This window comes from Podarcis gaigeae (assembly GCF_964106915.1).
Source record: "Podarcis gaigeae genome assembly, chromosome: 7".
Classification (NCBI taxonomy): domain Eukaryota; kingdom Metazoa; phylum Chordata; class Lepidosauria; order Squamata; family Lacertidae; genus Podarcis; species Podarcis gaigeae.
The window spans coordinates 62,550,386-62,566,153 of record NC_139683.1 but is presented as its reverse complement, the minus strand read 5'-3'; the positions used below and the strand labels follow the sequence as shown (position 1 = coordinate 62,566,153).

Here is a 15,768-nt window from a genome sequence, read left to right as displayed (position 1 = left end):
ATTCCCCCACCCCCACCCCCACCCCCACCCTGCCTAAGCACCCCCTTCCTTCCTCAACGCCTAGCCTCCTCCACCTGGCATCCAGGTATAAACCCACCACAGGCGCCCTCTCTCCAGCTGCGAAGTCTGCTCGGTCGCCTAGCGCAGAAGTTGGTCTTCCAACGACATCGCTAGCTGCTGCAAGGTGCTCCCCCAAAACAGCTGGGTTGTCTGTTTGTTTGTTTGTTAGGTGGAGCGGGGGTGGGGAAGGCTGGACGGATTGGGGGACGGGGGACCCGGAGATCCTCTCTGATGTGTGCCCCAGCCGCGGGAAAGCGCTTACCTCACATTCCTCATATTTGATATTATCCGTCAGTTTCCAAAGCATTTTCATGGATTGGCGTGGCGAGAGAACGAGAGAGACAGACCGATACAGACAGAGTCAGAAAGAGAAAAAGGGAGGGAGAGAGAAAGAGAGAAGGAGAAAGAGAGAGAAGAGGCTCTTTTGCCCTGCCTTGCCTGCCTTGCGCTCTCCTCTGGCATGCAGAGCGCGCCCGCTGGAGTGCTTGAGCAGGAGGAGGAGGAAGAGGAGGAGGAGGAAGAGCAGCAGGAGGAGGAGATCTCCTGTGCCCGCTCGGAGATCTCCCTCTAATGGTCGAAACTTTTCCCTTTTTTCTTTCCAAGCGAGTCTTTTCACCAACAGCCTAATCGCCTCATTAGCATAGCAACAATAGGCCAATTGCTCCGCTGCGCAACAATCTGCGCGCGAATGGACTCAGGTAGCCAAGAAAACGCCCGCTACCCTTGCGTTTGGCCTGGGTTGGGCTAAGCTACTTTTAAACAGCAGGACTCTTGGCAGGCGAGAGGGAGGGAGGTGAGACAGAGGAGGGGAGGGGTTTATTGTGATGGAGGGGCGTATGTGTGTTTTAAAGTCACCATTCTTGCGATCTTCTTCTTTGAGTCCATTTACTTTTTCGTTCTCACGTCCTTCTGTTCTTACTTTTGCTATCTAATTGCTCTCAGCCTCTCCCTTTCTCCCTCCTCTTTAAATAACTTTTAAACTTTAAACTAGATGCAGTTTTATTTGCAAAGCTGTCAAAAGGAACAGTTCCATGGGCGCGAACGGATCGCAACGTGCAACCCGATCCTATGCACGTTTACAAGTGTGCGGGGCGTGGCGCTAGTTTACTCCCGATTGTGATAAGGTTTTACCCGCGCAGCCCTGTCCTGTTCGTGTTTACCCAGAAGTGAGTCCTATCCCACCGAGTTCGATAGGATTCCTTTCCATAGGGTTGCAGTTCTTTTGACTTAAGGACGCTAAGGCGTTTAGGAGTTCCCAGCAAAGCACTCCATCCTTCCTTTTCTGATTTGGGTTTTGTTTCGCGAAACTGAGGCCTATCCCCCCCACCACCACCTCGTAAGGACCAGATTTGAACCAGCAGCTCCTTTTGGGGGACGAAAACAACAACGCCCACTTCCTGGGGTTTTTAACATCTCTCCCCCTCCCCGCCTCGCCGTGGGGACAACCGAGAGTCTGTTATGTATTTGTGTGGTTTTCTTTGCGTATAAGGACAAGCGACGCTTGGGCTGAAAGATACATTCGTGCAAATAATCCTAGACTGCGCCAGTATTGTCCAAACGTGGGATCCTGAGCGCAATTATTTCGGAATAAGTTCGGCAGAAATCGAGGAGAGCTGTGGCCAAGAAAGGCGGCGGTGCAGTTCGGGGAATTGTAGACTTCGCAGTTAATGGACTTGGTGGGGGGGGGGATATATCGTTACTTCAAGATGTGCCCTGACGTATTTGGGGGTCCTTTAACTTGTTCTGCTGAGTGGAGACCTGAATTCTTCTGCCCCCACCCCAATCCTGCCCTGTGAGGGCACCACTGAAGTACAGTATTAGGAACCGATCAGAGGGCAGAGACAGTGGACAGTGTAGGAAGTTGGGGGTGGGGTGGGGAGTGGTCTCCTACTCTACCTATTTGAACCCCATGCAAACCTTTCTCTCAGCCACTTGAAGAAAGGCATGAACGCTTAGCCGCAGGCTATTTTGCGCTGTGATCCTAAGCAGACCGCATTCAGACGAGTATAGACAGGCAATAAGATTTACTTCCGGAAGACTGCCGTGTTTAGGGTCGGATGGAGGATGTGAGGGAGAATCAGTGGTACCACCGGAGTCAATGCCACCTGAGCTTAAACTGGGAGCTGCGAGATCCAGCTTCAGTTCCCGTTACTCTCACCCTCTTTTATGCTAACCTGCTCTCTCTTTTCGGAACCCGAGGGCGAATGCTGGAACATGTGAAGTCATACTAGAAAGGACAGTGCCTCATAAGCATGTGCAGAGTGTTTTTCTCTCAACAGCACTCTGTCCCCGCAGCATTCAGGTTTAAAAAGCAGGTTGCAGAGCATCCTGACTGGTTCGATTAGGGTCCCGGAACTGCTGTTTCAATCAGCACTGACACCAGGGACAGACAGGTAGGTGCATATGTGAACCTGCCCCTAAGTATAGTGAGGACTGCAACCTTGCGCTCTCATGGGAACGGCTGCGCCCCCTTCCTCTCCAGCTCCCCTCTTCCTCACCCGACTCCTTTCTTATATTTGCTTTGTATATTATATTTTCTTATATTTGCTTTGTATAGCTCAAACACACTGTTTCATAATAGATCCCCTCCGACTGGGTTTTTATTTATTTTTTGCCGTGGCTGACACTGTTTTTGATTTTTACTCCGGATTCATTTCGGATCTCTCAGGTTGGAGTCCTCCTCTGTCTTTTACTAGAAACCGTGCTTCCTGAGACAAAGAAGCAACATCTTTCCTACTCTCCCAGCTTTGCAGGTCAGGATCAAAAGACACCAGGTGTCAAGGCAGGTGTGGTGCCGGCCCTTTTACAAGCGAATCGTCGCATTTGGCGGATTCAGATACCGCCATGCGTACATTCTCATTAGGGTCTGTACGTGTCTTCATAAAGAGGCCACCTAGAGCTGCAATTCGAGACCAGCCTCCTGAATAGAACCAACCTTCCGCGATGCGCTCCTATTGTTGAACCACAGCGAGATCTACAGGTCCAAGGAGGCAGAGGCATCCTTTGCACGGGAAACGCACTGCGATTCGCCTGTCTGGGAGACTCTGAAGTTCCCCCAAAAGGAGAACCCAAGCCAGTTAAACCGGATGAAATTGGATTAAGGTCCACTGGAGAATTTAGAATTTGGCATCGACTCAGGTTTGTTCCGGCTTAAGCAGCTTGTAGATCGGGATGGTAAGGGATTTTCTTTTTTGAGAGAGAGAGAGGGGGGGGGGGGAAATCTACAAGTCAACGCCACGGCGCCAGAGATTCTGGACGATCTAAGAAACGGCGAGTTTCCCCAGAGATTCTGGACGGCCACAAAACGGTGAGCCCCCTTTTTCGGATTCTGCAGGACCACCGCGCCTGGCTCGCCACCTCTGGGCTCTTCCTAGGAATAAAAGAGTCGGTGCACTGTCCATTGATGGTGTACTTCCAAGGGAGCTGTGGGGAGGTGGCGAGACAGAGGCGACTCCGAGGAAGGCGCGGTCTCCCTCGCTTTCACCCCTCCGATACACAGGAGTCCAGGGTCGGTCTAAAACGCCCATTGCCTTGACGCCAGGGCGCTCGGTGGCAGATCAATGTGCGCGCGCGCGCGCGGTCCTGCGCCTTCCAGCGGCGATTGCGCCACTGGGCTCCCAGGCTCTAACGGGAGTGGAAGATTCCCCCCCCCCCCAACACACAGACACACACACACACACCCCACAACTCAATACTACTGCGGGTTGCACGGACGCACGGGAAGGGGGTGGATCTCTCTCTCTCTCTCTCTCTTTCTCCACTCCTCTTCTCTCTTCCGCTGCCAGAGAGAGAGGGAATCAGTCCAACCGGCCTCCTTGGCGGCACAGCCGTGTGGGAACTTCGCAAAGCTTTGGGTGCTCCCTCTCGCCGAAGACTTCGGCGGTTGCGAAACCCAACAGAGAGCTAGAGGCGTGCAGCTTTTGCAAGACTCGGGGAATTGCATTCCCGGACAGGGCTTCAAGCCCTCGCAGGAACCGAAGCTAGTGGTAGTAGCTCACCAGGTGGCTGCAGAAAACCGACCTAAACACACACACTCGCGCGCGCACTCACACGCGCGTATCTATAAAGATTAGCGAGCGAAGGGCCTCAAGGCGCCGCGTCGCCTTCCCCTCCCTCTCCCTCGCAGCGCCTTCCTTCTGTTGCCCGCCTGATAGCGGCTGGATGAGTCCCAGTTGACTTCAGAGCCACAGGTCGAAAGCGAGGCGACTACTTGGGAGTAAGTGGAAAGAATGGCCGGCCCTGGGAATGTAAGGAAAACGCGGGGTCCTAATCAATCGCTTGGAGTCTTCTGTCCCCTTGAGCTGAAATCAGTGGCGCTTCCTTCCTTAGAATTAGTGGGGAAGGGGTGCTGCAAAGCCCACACCTTTTGTGACAATCCCCATACTGTTTGTAGTGTTTGTACAGCGCTATGGGGAAAGCATGATTAAGATGAAACTGGGACTAGTCCGGAATAAGATCTACTTGGATGGCTACCCATCTCGCGGTGGGAGGGAGGGAAGAATCGGTCCGAGGGGGCTAGGCTCAGAATACTATACATACACTATTTGCAACCCGATCAATATCTGCATAGCTGTACTTAAGTCAATGCCATTCTGTTAAATAGGGACAAAATAGGAAAACAAAGCAAAAGACCTTAACTTTAATCCAGCCTTATTTGGACACATTTTCCACGGAAGTGTGCTTAGGATCAGGTTTCTTATAGGTAAATTATGCTCCATTCAAACAAATGTCGGGTGTGTACCCCCCCCCCCCCAGCAAATGCCTTAAAGATTTAGGATTGCTCTCCATGACTCAGCCCAAGTTAAGCGCTCTTAAGGCCCTGGAGATTTTCAGTTGGAGAGAGTTTAGCTTCTGGTAAACCTTTCCAGTGAAGTTCCCTGTTTACGGTCGTTCCCAAAGGATAATTGGGGTACTGAAAAACCATTCGGAATAAAAGGAACGAAGGTAAGAGCTGAATTTTAACTTCCTCGGGATCGTTTACCCGAAGAGCAAAAGCCACCGGTTTCAATGGCGCACCGAGTTCACTTTTCCCTGCTTGCGGGGCCTGAAATCAGAAAAAAAGGCGCGAGCCACAAGGAAGAGGCGCAAGTTCGGCCACAGGTTGAGCATGGAAGTTCGACGCGGAGAGGGAGAGTTTCCCAACCCTGATCCACTTTGGAAAAGAAGGCCCCCTACCATTCACCCAGTAAAAGCCTGCGAGGCCTAGTCTAGCGCGGAGCAGCGTTCGCCTTTGAAAGTGCTCAGAATTGGAGCACTTTAAAGAGTTAGAACTCCTGCAAAACTTAGGCTGGGTCTATTAAAACCATTTTAAAAACCTTTCACACAAACTAGTTTTCGGCGCCCAACATAAAGAGAACCAGTTTACAGGAGAACTCCACCACCGGTTTGCCAGATCAGTGGTGGTTTGACATCAACAGCGATCACGCGGCAAGATTCTTTCGAAATGTCGGTGGGGGGCGATTGTTGTAGACGAGGAAGCCCGTGGCGCCGTTTGCTGCTCCGTGTGCTCTCTTCCCCCACCTGTTGAGCAGCCATCAAAGCTCTCCTTTACGCAAAGAATTTTACGCGCTGTGAATTGTCCTTATTAGGTGGCTTGCCCTCCCCAAAATGCCCCGAGAGAGGAACCCCAAGTCGCTCTTCGTCTGTTGGGTCTGGATCCGAGCCTCCTAGTTTTCCCTATCCTTATCCCCAGACAAAACGAGGAAGAAAAGCAAAGGCGGGCGGGGGTGGAGAGAAGAGAAGAGAAATCGCGTTACCTGCCAGTCTCCCATTTTCGCAAGGAGTGACATTCTGGCTCCGGGCTGCCTATCACAAGGTCCCTGCCGGTCATGGAAGGAGTGATCTGCCCGCCTGCCTCTCCTGCGATCTCTTTAGGCAAAGCCTTCTTTTACCTGCCTGAGGAGCTCACCTGGTCAAAAAAAAAAAAAAAGGCAGGGTGCTGCCTGCCCGCGCCTGCGCACTGGCGCAGGAATGCATTTTGACCAGCTCCCTTCCAGAGCTCGCAACCTGTCTCCGCGGATGATGGATTTATAGCAAACAGCAGCTCTCTGGAGCGGAGTTTCTTGACTTCCCACCTCCGGGGAGCCGTCCTGATCTCCTCCTGGAGGGGATCAAAACAGCAGGGAGGCAGAGGAGCTGCTGGGATTCCTCTTTCCCCTCTCGTCGCCTTTCTCCCCTCACCCCCACTCTCCTCCTATTGTTTGGCTTTGCTGCAGTGTGGAGAAAAGCCAGGGGAGTGAAATTGGGTGTATATTGGTGGGTGGGCGAAGAAAAAGGAGAACGAGAGAGATGGAGACCGGCAACTAACTCCCGCGGGCCTCAGAGATCCGGAGCGTGGAGCCGGCGCTGCTGGGCAACCTGATTTTAAGCTGGGAGGGGGGGAAGGGCGGGGGCAACGACCGAAATAAGGAGAGACGAGGAGTTGTGTGCCGAAAAAGCAGCTGCCACAAGGGTTCAATTGCAGATTTGGATGCTTTAGGTCTCCTGTTGCTCGGGGAAAATAAAGACTTAGCTAGAGAGAGGCTGTCTGCTGGGACAAGCAACCCCCCCCCCCGCTTCCAACGGAGGGCAATTGCTCTCCAGACCCGCCCCCCTTCTTTTCCCCGGCTTCGAGACGTGACTGGCGAGGATTCCCCGTCCGCTGCACTGTCTGCGCGGCATCCTTTCAACGGCCCTTTGCCAAGACGACCCACTTGCGCAGAAGCGCCCGTCGAGTCCAGATTGGAACTCGATCGGCTTCGGCGCAAAATAGCCGGGGCTGTAGGACGAGTTGAGGGCCAGAGCAGCAGCAGAGATGATATACACCGGGTCTCTCACGTTCAAATAAAGCGGGGATTGTTTTAAAATGTGTTCTGTATCCGTTAGCAAGACAGTTAAGACTTTTTGGAAAACTAAGCCTGGGGCGCGGGAGGCAGTAAAAGCAGTGCTGCGTACGCGGCAGAATTGCGGGTTCCAGTTGCTACAGCAAGAGGCACGATTCTGTTTAATCGTCGCCGTTCATGGGTTTAATTCAAATTGCGGATCGGGTTGTTAAATTCTGCACGGACTCTGTTTACCGAAACAATGCAGCTGTTGGAGTGATAATAGAATGGAGAAATGGGGTATAAGAGAACTAAAAGCAGCATCTTTTATGCCTTTAATATTTTAAGTGTTCGGGGTCTTTTCAAACGCGTCTGACTTCACTTTTCCATAGTGAACAAGGGGGCTTCCACTATTGTTCCAGAAGGAGCTGGGTCTGCTTATATGTATGAAAGGATATTTTTCACCTAATTACGGCGAGCGAGCAGCAGAGCCAGAGCAGATCACCGCAAGCTGTAGTTTTCGTTTTACCAACTTTCAGAGACTTTCCACAAAATTTTAAACTTCCTCCCACAAAATAAATAAATAACAAATCTTAAGACAAGGTCTAGGAGTTTTCAAAGCCTTCTTTTCCCGAGAGTTAAAAAAAAAAGAGGGGGGGAGCCGCATTTCCTGTGACGCCATTGTGTGCAAGTATCGGACGAGAGATCTGCGCGGAACTGTGCTTGTATCAAGACGAAACTTTGTACGTGGAAAAGGAAATACGGTAATAAAAAGAGTCACGCTCCTTTCTCCTTTTCAGCTCTGGTCTCGATGCGATGAGCCGGATCTCCGACCAGATGGGCGCCCACTTTGGCTAGGAAATAAGTTTTACTCTAGAGTAGCTCCGTAAAAAGTTTAGGGTCAGTGGCGTCTGTAGAAAGAAAGAAAGGCATTAGAGAGAGAGCTAGCCATGTATGTAGGATTTGACTGAAGGAGCGCTTTGATCCTGAACACTCTTCTCGAAAGCAACGCAACCTAGCAGGCGTAAACCTTGCTGCTTCTGCTTAACAGATTTATGGATCTGCCTCCTCCGAGTCAGGGAGACTAAAGTGCCCTCTAGCTTGATCGGGGTCGTAGACCCTCTTTGGATCCTGTTCACCAGTGATGCCTTCAGGGCGCAGGACCTTGGGACGGAAATCCAGGCCCCACCAAAACCAGCAGAAGGAGCAGGAGAGCTTCCCAAGGGCAACAGGTCCGGCTTCTCACATTTTAAAGCAATACACCTCACCTGTCTAAAAAGGGAACTCGCGCCCTCCCCTCCCCTCCACAGCGCCCTAACTGTACCATTGCTGCTCAAAACAACCCTAATTTAAGCAGAGAATAAGAGACCCTTTAAGTCACCAGAACTACATCAACTGCGTTGTTTTGCGGATCGGGGCCCTAGTTTTTACACAAGTTTTTCTCATGGGGGTTCTTTCTTCCTGGGAATCTATCCCTTCCCCGAAAGGAGGGAAGTTTTGCACGTGCCCTAAAGTGCGGTTCAGGTAGCTAAGCGATTTTTAAATTTTATTTTAAGGGAGCGTCCTTTATTTTTCCGAAGGGCAAAGAGTTCATCCGATTAGCAATTACGAGATTTCTATCCCTGCGGAGGTTGCAGGGCGGGCTGGGAAGTAGAAATCCGGGCCCAGCCAGAGATTTTAAACGAAACAGCCACCTATGACCACCAAACACTAGCGTCGTCTTCACCACGGTGCTTTGAACGCCAGGAGGGCCCAGAACCAAGCTATGCTCTGAATGAATCCAGCTCACCGATTTCCCCCCCTGACCAATTCTCCATTAGGATTGCTGGTTTCAAAGGTCTCCGGCCCAAATCCCTTGTGAATCTCAGTCCCACCAACGCCCACTGGCAAGCCTTTAAAATCAGCCAGCAGGAAAGGAAACGGATTAGATCTCCGATTAGATCCAGTCCCATGTGCCAATCCCTGTGGCATCACATTTTCCCTCTGCACCTGGTCCGTCCTATAAAAAAAGTTATATTAAGTGGCTCTAAACCCTTGGAGGAGGGCGAGAGGACGCCGTTTAATCGGAAAAGAAGAGTCCGGGTCTGCCCGATTTCTCCCCTTGGACAGCAAAAGCTCGAACGGGTTTACCCCGCTGAAGGGTCGGCTGTTCAGGGGGCGCTGCAACAGGTGAGAGTCGTTAGGAACTTCAACAGAGGAAGGCTTACAAGAGTGGCTGGGGAAACCCAGCCAGATGGGCGGGGAATACTAATAATGATGATGGTTGTGGGTGCAAGTCGGCTCGGACCCCTGTAGTGTTCTATTTTGGGTATCTGCTAATATTAATATTAATAATAATAATAATAGCGGGGACTTCAAACCCTTTACTGGGATGCAGTAGGGTCCTCAGTGGGATGTACCTCGTGAATCACCAACCAATTGCTTGGATTACAAATTCCTATTGCACACAATGGAACTTTGATTCAAGAATGTATGAAACTCACCCGATATTCCACTTTTCGAGTTTCTGCTTGTTAGAACATGAAACTGGCAACTTTTCCTTGCTGATTCCCAGCAAAATATACTGCTACTGTTAGTGGAGGTTCCACTGAGATATCATTCCGTTTGGGAAAACCTCGCGATAGACATCCCCCCCCCCCCATCCACATTTCTTTTTTTAGCCGTCTAAACCAACGGCTATCGACACATCTAGCGACTCTTTGAGCTCAGCGAGGCTTACTGCCAAATCAGTGGGCATAGGATCGCAGCCTACACACGGACGAGTTCCTGGTGTGCTGCAATCTCATTAGTCTGCAACTGACGGCCAACCAGTTGCATTTGAGTATATGGGACAAGTAGGGAAAAGTTTTTTCTGCATTCTTAGAACGTTATGACCCTCTTATCTTGCTTCTCGTCAGGATGAGCAAAAGGTAGTTTGGGATCTACTGGTAGATCTCAGGATGATTTAGATCAGCAAGGGTTTCCAAATCCCAAGAGCAGCAAAATTAGTTTGCTAGGGGAAGGGCGTTTATGGGGGGGAGCAGGAGTGGACTTACTGACATATTTAGTGTCATATGACTTAGGAGCTTGATTCTGGTACTGATCACACATTCATTAGCTCCTCGTGTTCTTTAGAGGCACATCTTTACTTACTTGTTAACTGAGTCACTATTTTGCACCCTGTTCTGATTGGTGGACCTCACGGTTGCATTTACAAAAATACAACAAAACCCCACAGCCCTGAAGTATGTGGGCTAAGCGAAGCGCAAATCTGCCCCAAGCAAATAAATGTGACTGAGGCGCTAGTCCGTGTGAATCTCGCATCTACTGTTTAATAACATACATTTAGAGCCAATAACAGTGCTAGGCGCTGCGGCTTCCCCCAGTTACGTGGGGGACCCCGAGTCTGGGCTAATATTGGACTTTGGGACATACTGGTCCTAGTCTTGCTCCCTATTCTTGCTGAAGCCAGATTCAGTCCTATGCCTATGTATCCCGAAGGAAGTCCCACTGAACCCAAGGGGATTTACTCGGAGGTAAATGCGTATTGCAGCCCTGGATGCAGTGTCCTCCATGGAAACCGAGCCGTCAATAACTTCACCTGGATAGGCGCCAAGATCAATTCAACAGGACATCATTTCCAAGCTAGTCTTGGGATGGAGGTCCGAGGCAGAAAATACCCTTGGGCTGTGTGGATTGAATCCCCAATCTCCCAGGGAATCGCGCGGACCATCGTAGATGGAGGGTCCCGGGAATTTCTCAGCCTAGCCACGCCCATGCAGAAACTATTCGACTTCATCCCAGTCCCAGCGCCTCGGGGAGACCTGCTGCAGTTTGTGGATGCAGTTAGAGTGAACCGGGAAACACGCGATCCGCATTATACGAGGTTAGATACGTTTAGGTCGTCGGACTGTAACAGCCGGCAAGGTAGAGGCGATGCATTAATTTCTCTCCCGCTCTCAAGGGTGGGATTCTACCCTGGGCCAAAAAAAAAAAAAGAGGAGGGCGGGGAAAAGTTAGCAAGGATCTGGGAAAGAACCATGAACGCGCCTCTTTGGCAGTGGAAAGGAGGTTGAAGGTGACACCTCAAAGGAACCTACACTTTTGCACCTTGGAGATTTGAGCCTTGAGGGGAGGGCTTGCCTCGTAGCAAAATTAATTGAGCAAAATTAAAGTGCTGCGTTCAGTAGGTTTCTTCCACAGTACTCAGTGCAGACTAGCCAAAATCTAATCTTGATACTTATACAGATATAACTGAAAGGAGAAAGGACACGATCCAGCTAACACTGAACTGTTTTAGATCTCTTTGGCTTCAGCTGGGGGAATCAATAAGACATAAAAATAGTTGGCTGGCTGGGGCGTCTTGCCTGCCTAAATCTCCTCGGATTTCATTGATGTTTTCCCAGATTGCAGCTCTGAAACCGCTGGTTCCCTCTCATGTAACCTACACGTGAACACAAGGGTGTCAGGGGGTTTTCTGGCCCCAGTACACTGTATGAAGTCTGAGTCCTCCACTTCACCCGCAATATACAGTGGTACCTCGGGTTACATACGCTTCAGGTTACAGTCTCCGCTAACCCAGAAATAGTGCTTCAGGTTAAGAACTTTGCTTCAGGATGAGAACAGAAATCGTGCTCCAGCGGCACAGCGGCAGCAGAAGGCCCCATTAGCTAAAGTGCTGCTTCAGGTTAAGAACAGTTTCAGGTTAAGAACAGACCTCCGAAACGAATTAAGTACTTAACCCGAGGTACCACTGTATTGGCAAAAACTACTATATCGCCTACCATACCCTCACTAGCTCCTCCTTTGGTTTATGGTTCTGTTGTTGTTGTTGCGGCTGCTACTTGGGAGTAAGTACCTTTGACTCTACTGGGACTTATTCCAGAGGAAACCTGCATAATAGGAAACCTGCGTAAAAGGCCACAACCTTTTCGGAAAAGCGGTCCAAGCGGCGGCCTATGATCAGGCCCCATATCCTTGACCCATGTATTGTGCGTTTAATCCAAAAACCCGGTGAGATGATAACGTATAATTTTATTTCTCTCGCACCCTCTCATTTGCTACCTAGAAACTGGCTAAGAACTGCCATCCCCGCAGAAGAGAACGTTGCGCCCGATCCAAAACAGATAACCAGATGTCCGGAAGTGGAGTCGCTGCAGCCAACAGGCGTGGACTTCGACCTTCCAGGCAGCCTCATCAAACTCCGTTAAACTAAAGCCCAATGGGGGCAAGGGATTAAAACTGGTTTAATCCCCAGTATTTTGGTTTACATCCGCCAACAAATACAACTAACCCAGCACTGGGTCCTCACCCCCTGTCCAGAGATTATTTCTTCCGTGGATCCTTTCAAAGTGCGCGCGCGGAGGGGGGGGGGCGTTTCTTCCCCCTCCCCTGCGGCGCAATTGGAGCCGGAGGATTGTTCTGTAAGCTTTCGCAAGTTGCTGCGGAGGCATGGCCATTATCAGCCTGAGATTTTCCTTCTGTTTACACAGCAATCCCGGCATCAAAGGAGGCGAAATCACCACTTATCCGTCCTGTCAAAAGTTTAATCCGCCCTGGAGGAAAAACCGTATAAATACTTGTGCAAGGAGAGGGACGGAGGCGAGGAAACCAGAGGACACACTTCAAAACGCAGCTTCATCTGTGACTTAAAGCGTATTTGAATATTGGCAAAGGCTGCCCGTGGAGCAAGATGCCCTCCCTCAATAAATCCATTGTCTGCTGAGTAATTTTCTTCTCTCCCCCCAAAATAAGAAAAGACATTAGAAGGAAAGACATTATCTACAATCCCATATCCATTTATCTGGAAGCCGCTTGAACTCCCATTGAGTTTCTTCGGGGTAGAGTTGTATAAGATTGCGCTGACAGGGAAGTGTCTGAGGCAGTTTATAGAAGCGTCCACTCCTTAGCCTTTTGTTGCGGAATGATCACCCTCAAAAATCAGAGGGAAGGCAATAATACTTTCCATAAAAAACTTCCCTGTTCAACAAGGATCCTTATAAATGGACTAGGAGTTCAGCTGGGAATTCCCACTGTTTTCCGTCGTGAAACGTCCACGGGTTGCAGTGGGGGAGGCTCAAATACGCCTTCCGTAGAAAGCGAAGGGAATTGAGGTTCTAGGCGAACTCCATTGGACTCAGCGCTGCTTCTGCGCAAAGATTCTCAGAGCAGGGTTTACCGGTACCTCCGGAGTTGCCTTTTGGCTAGAGATCGTGGCCCTGTCCGTTCACTTCACGTGATAAATTTGGAGGAAAGGGCTTGTTAAAAAAAAAAAGTTCTGGGTCAGAACAATCCCGACAAGCAACCGGATCTGGATCCCGGAACATGTTAAGGTCTAAACTGAATGAGGTTTGATGTGTAATTTGAGCGATAGATAGAGAGGACGGGTTGCTGCTCACATTACTGCCCTCGCTATAGTGACAAACCCACTTACCTGGAGGCAATGCGGAGCTGAAGACCAGTGGGTGACGGCTCGATCCTAAACACATTTACTCGGAAGAAAACAAGCCTCGGTTTTTTGCTTATAAGGGAGACTGATACGCCTTCAGGCAGGGCTAATTGTCCCTATATATACGTACGTGGGTGTGTATTTATTTATATATGTGTGTATACACACCCCGCCCCTCCCCTCCAGGTTTTCACATTACATTACCAACAGGCTTCTATGTACTGTATACGAACCCTCTCTTATCCAGTTTTGTGTTTACTTATCTTTAACATATAATCTGAGCATTAGTTATAAATAATATGTACATTTAGAGTAACCCTCGTGAATTATGCTGTCACCCTCAAGACAAGGTAGGTCAGTGTTAGTAAACAGAGCGAGATTATATACCATGTTAAAGTGCAATCCATGTTATACTTGGGTCTTCCTCTGTTTTACACACTTTCCCAAGTGTTTTGTATGAGTGTTGCTTTTTTCCCCCTAAGAAAAATTTTAAAAAACGTTTTAAATACACAATCATTAAAAAAAAACAACCCGAAAAGACTCGAGCTATGCAATCAAAGCAAACCACCTTGAAGCCCCTTTGATTTTAACTGGAATGCGAAGCGTCCATTGAAGTCAATGGGATTTAACGAGCGCTTCGCTTTGTGTCCCGCGCAACCTTCCAGCCCGTGACGTTTATCCGGCATGAATGTTGCTCTGCAAGCCTTTTACTCTGGTGAGATCTCCCTGAAACCCGGCTGTAAGTGCTCTACTAGAGTTACTCCAAAACCATGCTTTGGGGTGGATTACAAGCCTAGAAAAAGCCAAACGCTGCACCCAATGACGTGGGAGTCAGGTTGTACTTGTTTGAGGTGCTAACATAAATTATGCAATCTAGGATTCCGATATTTACGCAGGTTTTCTTAGACGTAACTGCCATTGGAAATAACGCAATTACTCCTGGATAAATAAGAGGGGAGGGACCCTAGAACACGTTCAGTCCTCGGCACCTCCAGTTGCAGTGAATAATAGTTATTCTTAGTCTGTGTTATTTTTTTTTCTTATTCTGTGTTATCTCTCCCCCCACCCCGAGATCACTGGGCTCCGCAGTCTGCTCCTCACAGAGTAACAAATCCTAGCAACCCTTAACGAATTCTTTGAGGGAAAGAACGTGCTTAGAACAATGCTTTAAATGTACCGTGTGAACACAGACTTCGTAAATATGAAGTGGGTTTGCAACGTTTGCGTGTTCCAGGGCGGGGCCTTTATGCAGGCCAGAGTTCTTGGGGTCGGGTAGGGTAAGGCACTCACAGAAGAACGAGCCTGATGCCCGCCCCCACCTGTTATGGGAGGTTCACTGCTTGCTTGAAGCAGAAGAAGTTGACCGACGTTCACCTTATCCACCAGGGGTCGCCAAAGCGGAGAGGTTTCCTGCAAAGGGACCCCTGACCATTAGGTCCAGTCGTGGCCGACTCTGGGGTTGCGGCACTCATCTCGCTTTATTGGCCGAGGTAGCTATACGTCTCCCCAAAAGTAAGTCTCACTGAGTTCGGCAGGAAGACTTGCTTCAAGTCAATGGATAGGATTGCAAATTTAGTCACCCCCTTGGATAATCTGAGGCTCGCAGTCTTATGGACTCTTACCTGGCGCAGGAAACCTTTTAGGACTTACTATTTGTGAGTAAACATGCATAGGGTTGAGGGAGGAGTCAGCCTCAACTAAGACGTTGGCATTTATATGTGAATACACATGAACTCCCATTCTTCTCAATGGGACTTAAGGACGACTCCCTTCTCTAGGTCGGGCCCAAGGGTGTGTTAAAAAAACAACTCAGTGGGGATTTTGTTTTAGTCTTAGGTGGTCGGGTGACGCCGCTTCTCCTGCACAGCCCTTAAAGGTGCAAGGAACCCTCTTTTGTTGTTCACCTGGACTCTTTAGTCTAGTTGTAGTAAGAGCTTTGCATCCACTCCACAGAAGAACATCCCACTCGCATTTCACCTGCAGACCAAAAGAGCAGAGAGTTTTGAAAGTTTCGCTTTCTGACAACTTCGAAAAACAGCTCTTCCTCATGACTGGGAAAGTAAAGTTTGGGGAAACGTGGATCTTTTTTCTATCGCGTTCAGGCTGATCATCTGCAACCACGAATGAAGAACTTAAAGCCCGCCCCTCTTGTGTGTAGGAGTGGCATTGTAATTCCAGGTGAATTACAAACTCGATCCTCAACTCAGTGGCTCTAGAACTGTATTTAGAAGAAATCCCCATGAGGGTGAATGGAACTGGTATTGTAACCAGCCGCGGATTTCGAGCAATTTATCTTGAGAAAAGTGATTGTTTAAATCTGATTGTAACAGATTGAGCATTTTCAAGGACTGCAGTATAACTTTATTCAGCTCTTCAGGCCGGATGCGCATGCTAAACGCACCTATTGGCCAAAGTAGATTCAATTGATTCGAAATCGAAACTGTTTCCAAGCTTCTACGCATGTTTATTCGCCACTGTTTG

At 49.4% G+C, this 15,768-nt stretch overlaps 1 protein-coding gene and 1 long non-coding RNA gene across 4 annotated transcripts in view; one reads left to right on the top strand and one right to left on the bottom strand.

Annotated features, from left to right (window-relative positions):
• TFAP2A (transcription factor AP-2 alpha) overlaps positions 1 to 5,971 on the bottom strand; it is a 29,325-nt gene extending 23,354 nt beyond the window's left edge. For 2 of the 3 annotated variants that reach the window (XM_083747341.1, XM_083747342.1), the window contains exon 1: positions 323 to 541. In XM_083747341.1, the coding sequence (XP_083603467.1) occupies positions 323 to 373 (51 nt within the window). In that variant the 5' untranslated portion in view covers positions 374 to 541. Of the gene's footprint in view, positions 1 to 322; positions 542 to 5,816 lie in introns of those variants that run through there. The other variant, XM_083747343.1, reaches the window with a different exon arrangement.
• Positions 2,601 to 12,568, top strand: LOC310848451. Its single transcript, XR_014566409.1, has 2 exons — positions 2,601 to 3,367; positions 11,908 to 12,568. It is a non-coding gene; the product is annotated as an uncharacterized lncRNA (long non-coding RNA).
• Positions 12,569 to 15,768: the final 3,200 nt, after the last annotated feature.